Source organism: Macaca thibetana, chromosome 11 (assembly GCF_024542745.1).
Source record: "Macaca thibetana thibetana isolate TM-01 chromosome 11, ASM2454274v1, whole genome shotgun sequence".
NCBI classification, from domain to species: Eukaryota; Metazoa; Chordata; class Mammalia; order Primates; family Cercopithecidae; genus Macaca; species Macaca thibetana.
This window is the reverse complement of record NC_065588.1, coordinates 60,660,656-60,673,402: the sequence shown is the minus strand read 5'-3', so window position 1 is coordinate 60,673,402 and position 12,747 is coordinate 60,660,656. Positions and strand designations below refer to the sequence as shown.

The 12,747-nt window shown below is 38.7% G+C and overlaps 1 protein-coding gene across 2 annotated transcripts in view; it reads right to left on the bottom strand.

The window, feature by feature from the left end:
* Positions 1-2,122: 2,122 nt before the first annotated feature.
* Positions 2,123-12,747, bottom strand: part of TBK1 (TANK binding kinase 1) — a 53,763-nt gene continuing 43,138 nt past the window's right edge. The window contains exons 17-21 of one of the 2 annotated variants that reach the window (XM_050748418.1): positions 12,536-12,637; positions 12,330-12,426; positions 11,807-11,913; positions 11,518-11,589; positions 2,123-2,264 (exon numbers count right to left, since the gene is read on the bottom strand). In XM_050748418.1, coding sequence (XP_050604375.1) covers positions 2,216-2,264; positions 11,518-11,589; positions 11,807-11,913; positions 12,330-12,426; positions 12,536-12,637 — 427 coding nt within the window. In that variant the 3' untranslated portion in view covers positions 2,123-2,215. Of the gene's footprint in view, positions 2,265-7,433; positions 8,218-11,517; positions 11,590-11,806; positions 11,914-12,329; positions 12,427-12,535; positions 12,638-12,747 lie in introns of those variants that run through there. The other variant, XM_050748417.1, reaches the window with a different exon arrangement.

The window sequence follows — 12,747 nt, the reverse complement described above, 5'->3', positions numbered from 1 at the left end:
TTTTTGAGACTGAGTCTTGCTCTGTTGCCCAGGCTGGGGTGCAGTGGCGCCATCTCAGCTCATTGCAACCTCTACCTCCTGGGCTCAAGTGATTCTTCTGGCTCAGCCTCCCAAGTAGCTGGGATTATAGGCACCCACCACCACACCCGGCTAATTTTTGTATTTTTAGTGGAGACGGGGTTTCACCATGTTGGCCCGGCTGATCTCGAACTCCTGACCTCAAATGATCCACCCACCTTGGCCTCCCAAAGTGCTGGGATTACACGCCTGAGCCACCGCCCCCAGCCTTTTTGCTTATCTTTAAAATGAAGCAATTGGTGAAGATGATTTTTCTTAAGTTCTCTTGGGGCTCTAACATCCCAAATTGTGCTAATCCATATCTGAAGAATGGTACATATAAACAGAGACTTGATATTATCCCTATTTTGACAGTGAGAAAGAATGAAAAAAAATTAAAGAAAAAATGGATGATTGAAATGTCCTAGGCATTATATTTTATAAATTTCTTATTTCTTTTTTAAATGAATTGCATGTTTTTTTTTTTTTTTTGAGACGGAGGTTCACTCTTGTTGCCTAGGCTGGAGTGCAATGGCGCAATCTCGGCTCACCGCAACCTCCGCCTCCTGGGTTTTCAAGCAATTCTCCTGCCTCAGCCTCCCAAGTAGCTGGGATTACAGGTGTGCACCACCACACCCAGCTAATTTTGTATTTTTAGTAGAGATGGGTTTCTCCATGTTGGTCAGGCTTGTCTGGAACTCCCGACCTCAGGTGATCCGCCTGCCTTGGCCTCCCAAAGTGCTGGGATTACAGGCGTGAGCCACTGTGCCCGGCCTGCATGCGTTTAAATAAATTTCTTAATCACGCCTTGGTGATTATAGATCATAATCACTTCTGTGTGTGTTTTTTTTTTTTTTTTTTTTGAGACGAAGTTTAGCTCTTGTTGCCCAGGCTGGAGTACAATGGCATGATCTTGGCTCACTGCAACCTCCGCCTCCCAGGTTCAAGCGATTCTCCTGCCTCAGTCTCCTGAGTAGCTGGGATTACAGGCACCAGCCACCATACCCAGCTAATTTTTTTGTGTTTTTAGTACAGACTGGTTTTCACCATGTTAGCCAGGCTGGTCTTGAACTCCTCATCTCAGGTAATATACCCACCTTGGCCTCCCAAAGTGCTGAGATTACAGGCGTGAGCCACGGGGCCTAGTCTTCACTTCTGTTTTTAAAGGAGGATCTGGCACTGGATAATCTGGCACATCATCAGATTATGTGTGATAATGTATCAAACACATAATACGATTGATGTAATTGTTAAGCACTTACATAAAATGCTGAGCTATACGGGTGTGAAAGAAACATAATTAGAATTTTGATTCAGTTGCAAGATGAAACATTATGAAGTGAGAGAATTGGCTTAAGTAGTGTAAGTAGTACAACCAGTGCTGCAGAGTATGAAGGCGAAAGCTGGGCTCCTGCGGGAACTGCAGATACCAGACTTGGAGGGGTCATCTACTCCCTTTAACCCCCTCTCCTCTGACCCTTGCATATTCCAGTCAGGCAGGACTGGACAGAAAAAGCAGGGCTTTATGTGGTAGCAAATATAAGGTGCTTTAAATTCTCACATCAAGAAATACCTGACTAAAATGTGATGCATAAACTGATGCAAATAAAAGAGATTTAAGGCCCACTGACCTTTTTAGTTTCCTATGGAAAGGAGGGGAACTCATTGTGACTTATTTTTTGTGTTCTGTTTATTCTAAGATGTTTTAGTACTAGGACAAGTTAAGAGTCCCTGAGAATAAGAGCTGTTTTTGTTGTTTTTAAATACTAAACATTCTCCATCTCTCTCTAGTCAACTTTTCGGAATCGAAATGCCTAAAAAGCATACAATTGAATTGTAACAGTGTTCATGGCTTCTAATACTTCAGCCTCAAAATGCTTACCTTTATTTTCTCTCAATTTTCCCTCCAGATGACCAAGTGGGAAAATACCTTTTAAAGGCTTCAAGACTTTTTTTTCCCACGCCTCCCTGCCCACTTGAGGGAGGCTCCATTTAAAAACGTAACAGAAAAACATGGGTTTGAAATAAGGCATTAGCCTGAGGTGACTTACCCCCACCTTGGCTCCAGGGCAGCTTGGATTTCCGATTCTTTGAGCAGGTCAGTGATTTGGGGAACCAGTAAAAGAGCCGCGCTATTCTTCTGAAGGTCTCATGAAAGTCACTTCTTATGGCCATAGTGAGAACCAGGAGAGTTCCAGAACGACTCGCTACAGAGAGCATGGATGAGAAGCATAGTTAACACCCACATATGACACTTTAGCTGTGAACTGCCTTTCAGCCAATATGTCTGGGGACCACCTGTTAGCCCTAAATCCCCTTCCTCTGTCATTCTTTTGGCTTGTCCTTTAGGCCTTGGCCCTCATAACTAGAAACTGTATTAATAGATGTTCTTTCTAAAGAAAGAGTTTTAAGCTTTTTTAAAAGAAGCTCTAACCTAATGCAACACTTGGTAATTTTCAAGCACGGACCTCCTGACCTCGTTCATAAAAACACAATTATTTTCATAGAGGAGTGAAAAAAAAAAAAAAACCAGTATCAACTAACTCAATTTCCAACAGAATTATCAGTGGTAAGTTGCAGGACTTAGTGGTGATGGGCAAGCAATCTCCCAAAGCCGTAGCCTTGATCCCATTTGTTTTGTGCATTTTTACTGGATAAATGAAACCTATTTTAAACTTTGGCAGGAATTTATCCCAGAAAAAAAAATTAGTTCTTATGAGTCAAAAAATGTGTAAAAGTGCCAGGCACAGGGGCTCACACCTGTAATCCCAGCACTTTGGGAGGCTGAGATGGGAGAACTGCTTGAGCCCAGGAGCTCAAGACCAGCCTAGGCAACAAAGTGCTGTCTCTACAAAAACAAACAAACAAAAAAACAAAACAAAAAAGCTGGGTGTGGTGGCATGTACCTATAGTCCCAGCTACTCAGGAGGCTGAGGTGGGAGGACTGCTAGAATCCAGATGAAGCTGCAGTGAGCTATGATTGCACTACTGCACTCCAGCCTGGGTGACAGAGCGAGACCGTATTTAAAAAAAAAAAAAGTGCAAAAGAACATTTTCCCCCAGGGTCCTATTTTGATCTTTAACCATTTATTGAACAATTCTCTAGAACTTCTAACATTATTGAATCCCTTTCAGCATTTCAGCAGACATCAATGCCTAGTTGTCTACCACGCAGCTCGCACTGAGGTTCCCATCATCACTCCTGAGACTATGTCTAACAGTTGGTCTTTGTGCCTTCTGTTTATGTCAAAAGAAATAAACTTATTCATATATTCATTTAGGAGTTAAGTCGCTTAAACAGCCTGATGCTTGCTTTTTATATGCCACAACAAATTTTTGGAGCTGATTTACTCTCTAAAGAGAAACAAGGGATATTATTATATTGCCAGTTTTTATTTCCAGATCAGATGTTTTTGTTTTCTATTCCACTTTCAGTATTTCTTAAGAATTTGGACATATTCTTCTTGTAAGTGACAAGTGGGGAGCAAGTCCAACTAAAACAACAGTGTAAGAGTTTTTCAGGTTTTCTTAAAAGTGGGATGTGGGGTGGAGAATCCAGCTAAAACAGTACTGGTAAGATTTCTTTAAATGTTTTTCCCTTCAACTGTGTCTGCCCCAGCACTTACCAGTTTCAAAATTTTGTTTGAGTAATTGTAAATTTTCTGCAGCTCTCAAAGACAAAGCACAATGTATAAAACACATCTGAGTAAGGTGAAATTAGAAACAAAAGACTAGCTCTTGGCCAGGTGTGGTGGCTCACACCTGTAATCCCAGCACTTTGGGAGGCTGAGGCAGGCGGATAACCTGAGGTCAGGAGTTTGAGACAAGCCTGACCAACATGGTGAAACCCCATCTCTAATAAAAATACAAAAATTGGCCAGGCATGGTGGTGGGCACCTGTAATCTCAGTTACTTGGGAGGCTGAGGCAGGAGAATCACTTGAACCCGGGAGGCGGAGGTGGCAGTGAACCGAGACTGCACCATTGCACTCCATCCTGGGCAACAAGAGTGAAACTCCATCTCAAAAAAAAAAAAAAAAAAAAAAAAAAAGACTAGCTCTGGTGGTGGCTGTAATTCTGAAAAGGGAATAAATTGTTGACATTTCAGTTGAGAGTGCTTATTCCTACTGATAGTTCCTTTCTTAATTCTAAACAATCTATCTCTTACTTTTAACACAGATCACCACAAAAGGTAAACACTATTGCAAAAACAAAAACCAAAGAAATAAAAACAATCTAAACCAAAACAACCATAAAAAGTTCAGGATTATTGTAATTTTTTTCTGGATAATTTATTGATAAAGACACTACCATTTGTAAAGAAATGTTGATTTTTTAATATCTAAGAAGCATTTCTTTTTGACATGGTATAATCAGGTCTATAAGCCAATAATTTGGTAACCTCCAAAATAATGGCAGCTGGATTTTTTTTTTTTTTTTTTTTGAGATGGTGTCTCACTCTGTTGCCCAGACTGGAGTGTAGTGGTGTGATCTCAGCTCACTGCAACCTCCACCTCCCGGGTTCAAGTGATTCTCCTGCCTGAGCCTCCTGAGTAGCTGGGACTACAGGTGCGTGCCACTACACCCAGCTAATTATTTTATTTTTATTTATTTATTTTTTTGAGATGGAGTCTTGTTGTGTTGCCAGGCTGGAGTGCAGGTGGCACAATCTCAGCTCACTGCAACTCTGCCTCCCAGGTCCAAGCAATTCTCCTGCCTCAGCGTCCCAAGTAGCTGGGACTACAGGCGCATGCCACCACGCCTGGCTATTTTTTGTATTTTTAGTAGAGATGGGGTTTCACCATGTTGGCCAGGATGGTCTTGATCTGTTGACCTCGTGATCCACCCACCTCAGCCTCCCAAAGTGCTGGGATTACAGGTGTGAGCCACCATGCTCAGCCTAATTTTTTATTTTTAGTAGAGACGGGGTTTCACCATGTTGGCCAGGCTGGTCTCGAACTCCTGACCTCAGGTAATTGGCCTGCCTCAGCCTCCCAAAGTGCTGAGATTACAGGCATGAGCCACTGCACCCGGCTGGCAGCTCAAATTTTAGGAGACTTAATGGGATTATTTTTCCCATTTCTTTCCTAACCTTACATTCCTGTTTATTTACTTGAAGCTATCCTTTTTTTTTTTTTTTTGAGACGAAGTCTCACTCTTGTTGCCCAGGTTGGAGTGCAGTGGCGCAATCTTGGCTCACTGCAACCTCTGCCTCCTAGGTCCAAGCGTTTCTCTTGCCTCAGCCTCCCAAATAGCTGGGATTACAGACATCTGCCACCATGCCCGGCTAATTTTTGTATTTTCAGTAGAAACAGGGTTTCACCATGTTGGCCAGCCTGGTCTCGAACTCCTGACCTCAGGCAATCCGCCCGCCTTGGCCTCCCAAAGTGTTGGGATTACAGGCGTGAGCCACCGCACCTGGCCAAAGCTATCCCTTCTTTTCATATACTTTATATTCACTTATTTCACTTTTATTTTTTCCGCTGTCCGTACTTTAACTTGTTTTATGCTAAGAGTTCTATCTACTAACTCTTCTATTTTAATTTTTTGAGACAGGGCCTCTCTCTGCCACCCAGGCTGGCAATCATAGCTTGCTGTAAGCTTTAACTCCTCGACTCAAGCAGTCTTCACAGCTCAGCCTTGAGTAGCTGGGACTGTGGCACATGCCAGCATGCCTGGCTAATTAACATGTTTTTTTGTCGAGACAGGGCTCTCGCTATGTTTCCCAGGCTGGTATAGAATTCCTGATCTCAAGTGATATCCCTGCCTCAGCCTCCCATAGTGCTGAGATTATAGGCATGAGCCATCACACCCGTCTATTTGTTATATATACTATTTTTATACCATTAATTGCTATCTTTTCAAAATATAATATTTAAAAAAGACTACTAAAGTGAAGATACAACTTATTTTAAAGCTAATTTCATTTAAATAGTCACTGAAAATTAGCAGACTGGTATCACCATGCATTTATTTATTTAAAATGTTTTCAAAAAATAAATATTTTGAATGAGGATGCATTTTTGAGGGTAAAATACTGAAAGCAAGAATGCTTCTCTTCCATGTCACTGTAATGGGCGAATAAAAGAGTCAAACTTAAAAAATACTACTGTGGAATAGATATATTCCTATCAATACTATTAATAAAAATACAATATATCTCTTGAAAGCAAGAATGCTTCTCTTCCATGTCACTGTAATGGGGGAATAAAAGAGTCAAACTTAAAAAATACTACCGTGGAATAGATATATTCCTATCAATACTATTAATAAAAATACAATCTCCACATAAAATTTCTATTTATTGGTGTTCTTTGCTAGAGGTGCTGAAATAAAAACTAAATTGGCAAATATATCAAATAATCACATAATTTGAGTAAAATTTTATCTAATATTCAGTGATGTAAGCTTTTAAACTATACAAGATACCCATATTAGATGGTCAAATGGAAAATTAAAGAGGGATTAAATACTTCCTTGCCCCACACACTCTCAAACTAAACAGGTAACTGACAGTGGATAACTGTATTATTTAAATAAAGGCATTCACCCTTGCATTTATTTGTTATGTGTACATATGATGCCTAAAATTATCCACTACAATAATGCATCATAATCTCACATAAAATTCTAATCTTCTTATCTCTTAAAACTGATGGTTACTGATGTTCTTGGTACACAAATTTATTTTTCTTTAGGATATGTTCTTTTTATGATATGCAGATTGTATGTAATCACACTTCACCAGTCTGAAAAGCCAGAAACCAAAACCAAAAGAAAGAAAAGTCCTGTTGGATAAAATGATGAAATAATTTCTTGCTAAGCACAATCCTTTGGTCTAGAACTCTGGGTAGATTTTTCAGAGAAAACAATTCCTTTTTGGCTGGGCGTGGTGACTCACACCTCTAATCCCAGCACTTTAGGAGGCTGAGGTGGGCAGATCACTTGAGGCCAGGAATTTGAGACCAGCCTGACCAACATGGTGATACCTCATCTCTACTAAAAATACAAAAATTAGCCAGGTGTGGTGGTGCACGCCTGTAATCTCAGCTACTTGGGAGGCTAAGGCAGGAGAACTGCTTGAACCTCGGTGGCCGAGGTTGCAGTGAGCAGAGATCACACCACTGTACTCCAGCCTGAGCTACAGAGCAAGACTTGTCTCAAAAAAAAAAAAAAGAAAATGTTTCTTTTCAATTTGTATACCCTAAGTATATGAAAGAACTTCTATACTAAATTTAGAATTAGTGGGTTTAGAAGAGACACAAAATTGTTCCTACATCCAATATTCTGAGAGTAGTTTATGATTACCATCTATATTGTTACTTTCAAAAGACAACTTTTGCTTCACAAACTGAATACATAGAAACACATGAACTCTTTACAGTAAAATTGAGAAATTTATTTTTTTTCCATGAAATAGTAAGCAGAATTAAAGAAATATACAGCTTAAAACAGTTGAAATGACCTTAGAATTTTAATGACAATTATACATTTATGGCCAAAGGAAAAAAATGAGTAGTTTTTAATAATGAATTCACTTTAAAATGTCTGCTTAATAATTCATCTGAAATTACATGGATACAAGGATAACTGGGATCTGGGCACCTTGTAAAATAAAATAATGCCACTTTATCCTTCTCAAAAAAATTGTTATCCCAGTATAACAGTGGTACGGTTCTGCTCCCCACTCACAGTAGCCACTGTGCTACCATTTACAAACGTGTCAACTCAGTCTTCCTGATTTGTAAGGATGCCTATTTTGGTTCCGCTTAAAAATATTTCCAGTAGGCAGTCAGAGAAAATGCCTTATTTAGCCCCACTCAGAGTAGAGGATCAGTATGTCAACACATTGGTCGGTCATGGCTTTCTTCTCGTGCTCACTGAGGTCAATTTCCTCATATAATTATAAATGTTAAAAGATAAAATTACATCTTCACAGCAGCCAAAAATTTATATTTTTTAATGTATTTACAATATTGTACATATTTACATGATCACATCAAATACTGAATTGTAGAAACAAGTGACTATCTATAAAGGCATTCATTTAATGCCCAAGCGTTATTTTCTTGTGCAAACAGAAACTTTTCTCAAACTTCTATTAGAAAGCTAAAGACAGTCAACGTTGCGAAGGCCACCATCCATGGTTAAAGAGCCAAACCTAAAACACACACAAAAAGAAAAAAGGTAATCTCAAAAGTTGAATTTATGTATAAAGGCCCCCAACCTTAAAATACTTTTCAGAGGAATAAATAGCTATTTATTTTTAAAGAGTTTAAGCAACTACCATTTGTTCTATTTCTTACTGGAACAGCATGGTATTATCATAAATACATGAAAAACCGACGTAATGATGTAATTAAGAAACTGTTAGTAAGAACTGGATAATTTCTTTCTGGTGGGGTGGGATTTATAAACTAAGATAGAGTTGGGGCAGGGCGAGGTGGCTCATGCCTGTAATCCCAGCACTTTGGGAGGCCGAGGCAGGAGGATCACTTGAGGTCACGAGTTTGAGACCAGCCTGGCCTATATGGCAAAACTCCTTCTCTACTAAAAATACAAAAATTAGCTGGGTGTGGTGGCACATGCCTATAGTCCCAGTTACTCAGGAGGCTGAGGCAGAATTGCTTGAACCCAGGAGGCAGAGGTTGCAGTGAGCCGGGATCATGCCACCACACTCTAGCCTGGGTAACAGAGTGAGACTTTGTCTCAAAAAAAAAAAAAAAAAAAAAAAAAAAAAAAGATACCGAGTTGGGAGTGTGACATACCCAACAGAAGTTGAGAAATGATACCTTGCTAGAGAACACAATGCTATTTTGGGGAGCAGTGGGAAGTAAAGTTGGGTGAACAGGCTGGAACCAGACTATTATACTCTTTGAATGGAAGTATAAATTTAGACTTGACTTTTTAGGTAACAGGAGTTTAGAAACTTTTGAGCCAAATAAGTCGTATGATTACATCAGTATTCTGAAAGATGATTTTGGCTGTAATACCCAAGACAGATGGGAAGAGCTTGGGGTTAAGAAAAAAATAGGTTGGTTATTACCATACATCACATATGAAAGGGAAAGGAAATCTGAATGAGGGTGACGAGGGGAAATATGGGAGCCAAACTTGTTGAGAGGGAATAAAGAAGATTAAGTGTCAAAAATAATTTATGTTTAAGGGAATAGGAGAAAGGTGGTACCTTCAAACAGGATTAAGGAGATTGATTAGAGGGAAAATTGAGTTAGGACAGATGATTTTAGATTCAAAAAAAAATTTGAAGTGATAGTGGGTTATCCACATGGAGACAGAGTAGTGTAATACTCTGAACAAAATCTGGCTTCCATTACTAGTTTTGTCACTTAACATTTAAGTTAAGATTATGCCATGTTATATCACCCATATATTGTCAAGAAATCTGCAAATAAAACATAGGAGGAATTGACTTACTAAATGTGGTTTAGGAAGTTGGGACTTTATTCCTCAAGGAATAAGTGGTTAAATATAAAAGTTTGTTACAAGCACATCTTTGGCCAGGCACGGTGGCTCACACCCATAATCCCAGCACTTAGGGAGGCCGAGGCAGGTGGATCACGAGGTCAAGAGATCGAGACCATCCTGGCCAACATGGTGAAACCCTGTCTCTACTAAAAATACAAAAATTAGCTCGGCATGATGGCGTGTGCCTGTAGTCCCAGCTACTTGGGAGGTTGAGGCAGGAGAATCGCTTGAACCTGGGAGGCAGAGGTTACGGTGAGTCAAGATCGTACCACTGTACTCCGGCCTGGTGACACAGTGAGACTCTGTCTCAAAAAAAAAAAAAAAAAAAAAAAAAGCACATCTTTATAGTCTCTTCTACTTGGTGATCTTTAAGCCTGAAAGGATTTAGCTAAAGCTGTGAAGAAACTGTAAACTGTATACTATAAAAAAGTTAGATAATTACTATAAACAAAATATTTTTAAAAATTAACGAGTAATTCTCCCCAAAAATGGAAATTGAACAAACATATTAAACGATGTTTGACAGCACTATAAACCACAGAAATATAAATTAAAATAAGATCTCAGTTTTTACTAAACAAATTGGCAAACGTTTAAAAGACATTATACATTCAATGTTGCCAAACGCATAGGTTTTGTCTGTTTAGGACTATAACAAACACCCTTTTAAAGAACAAAATTGACCGGGTGCGGTGGCTCATGCCTGTAATCCCAGCACTTTGGTAGACTGAGGTGGGTGGATCACCTGAGGTCAGGAGTTCAAGACCAGCATGGCCAACATGGTGAAACCCCATCTCCACTAAAAATACAAAAAACTAGCTGGGTGTGGTGGTGGGCTCCTGTAATCAGCTACTCAGGAAGCTGAGGAAGGACGAATCACTTGAACTTGTGAGGTGGAGGTTACAGTGAGCTGAGATTGTGCCATTGGACTCCAGGCTGGGCAACAGAGAAACCCCGTCTCAGGAAAAAAAAAAAAAACAACCAAATTAGTAAAACCCAACACAATTTAAATTGGCATACTCTCTGACCCAAAAATTCCATATCCTTTTTTTTTTTTTTTTTTGAGACAGAGTCTCGCTCTGTCACCCAGGCTGGAGTGCAGTGGCATGATCTTGGCTCACTGCAACCTCCACCTCCCAGATTTAGGTGATTCCTCGTGCTTCAGCCTCCCCAGTAGCTGGGATTACAGGTGTGCACCACCATGCCCGGCTAATTTTTGTATTTTTGGTAGAGACAGCATTTTGCCATGTTGCCTAGGCTGGTCTTGAACCCCTGAGCTCAGGCAATCTGCCTGCCTCAGCTTCCCAAAGTGCTAGGATTACAGGTGTGAGCCACCATGGCCGGCCAAATGTGAAATATTTTTATTAGCATTACAAGGGTTTGAGAACCCATAGAGGAGCACCTAAGGGCTTGAAAAAGAAAGGGTTCTATTAAAGAGCCGAATATGACTTAATTTCTCTGAGGAATCAGGATAAGGAAAACAGCCATCCAAAAATTGCTTTATTGCCTCTTCAGGTTTTCAAATCTCTTTTGGCCTTATCTATTAGGATTCTGCAGATAATAAGCAGACACCTAGCTCCTCAAAGTACTGCATTTACCTATGGCTTTCACCTGCAAGGAGGTGTGCAGAGGACTCTGTGAGCTACTCAGCACCAGAGTCCTGGAATCTTAACAGGCAACTCTGACTCACCAAATTGAAAATTATGATTCCAATGAATTAAGTTATAAAAATAATGTAAATAGAGTTTGATCTTTACAAACTGATTCAAATAAGCAAGTAATTTGATTAACCAGTGCTTCTATAAAATGGAACTAATCAACCATTAAAAGGCATCACAAATACGCAATCATAGAGAGAAAAACCTGAGTTCTGACTTTACGACCCTTTACCTATTGACACAGGGAAGATATAAGTACAGATGTGTATGAACTCAATTGCAAAGAAAATCATAATAATAATTTTTGTATTACTCACCTTTCTAAAATGTGGTTATTTTCAGCAAGTTCTTTAACCACCCCTTCCATCTCTTCCTTTAATTTCTTCATACTATATAAAATAAACAAGCACTTTTGCTCAGAAAAAGTATGCAAATGTTTTAGAAGGATGTTTATGTTTCAGTTTTCTAAATTTAACTAGTCAATAAATAACTTTATTAAACATTGTATTACAACAAACATAAAAAATTTCAAAATGTAAGAGCAAGAGCACAAACTGCAATGAAAGCAAATGGAAACACTACAGTTTCCAAATGATAGTTTCTTACCCAAGAGTCATTTCTACTAATGTGTTAGAACTTGGATAAATTGGAGTCATGGTATGTTTGATTCCACTGGAAGCGGCAAACATTTTCTGAGGCAGAGTTTCTTGTAACTAAAACATCCAAAAAAAAAAAAAAGAAAAAGAAAAAATCCCCACATTAATCACAGAACAAAAGTACTTACTACAGATCTGACATCAAGTGTTACAGCTTTTAATAAGTCCTTTATAAAAACTTTAAATTTTGATTTCAAAACTATCAATGATACAATACTTAAATCAACACCCTTTTAAGAAAGAAACTTTTCTTAGTTGATAAAAGAATGGTTTATCAGCTGTTTTTAGTTGTAAAACATCTACATTCTTAAAACTTGGCTCAAAATACATATTAAAAATTGGTGAGTAGAACTGAATGCAGGCACATTATATCCCATTTCTCCCCTGTCAATCACTATCAGTTATAAACTGAGAAGAATTTTAATTTTTCCTAATGAGAAAAAAGCTTTTTTTCTTTTGATAGCTGTACCTACCTCATTAGTATAGTCTTGATATTTTGATACTTCTTCTTCAATATCAAAACACTGATTAGTCAGAGATAATAACTGTTTCCTAAGATGAAGCATCTTTCTGAAAACCAAGAAGAATCAACTGATATGCAGTCTAGTGAAACATTCTTACTTCAAATGTACATTTATATTGTGCAGTCAACCACTAATCATTCCAAAAGTTTACTCACCTCATCCATTCTTCCGACTTACTCAAAAATGCCTCGTACTTTTTAACACATTCATCTGTAAAGTGCGTCATAGCTTTGGTTGCATGGTAATACAGTTTTTGCCTGTAATTTAGAAATAATCCAAGACACTTAAACCAATGTCACTGTTTCTACTTTCGATATTTATAAATTTTCAAATATATGAAATGTATCTTTTTCTTATAATGATTGTT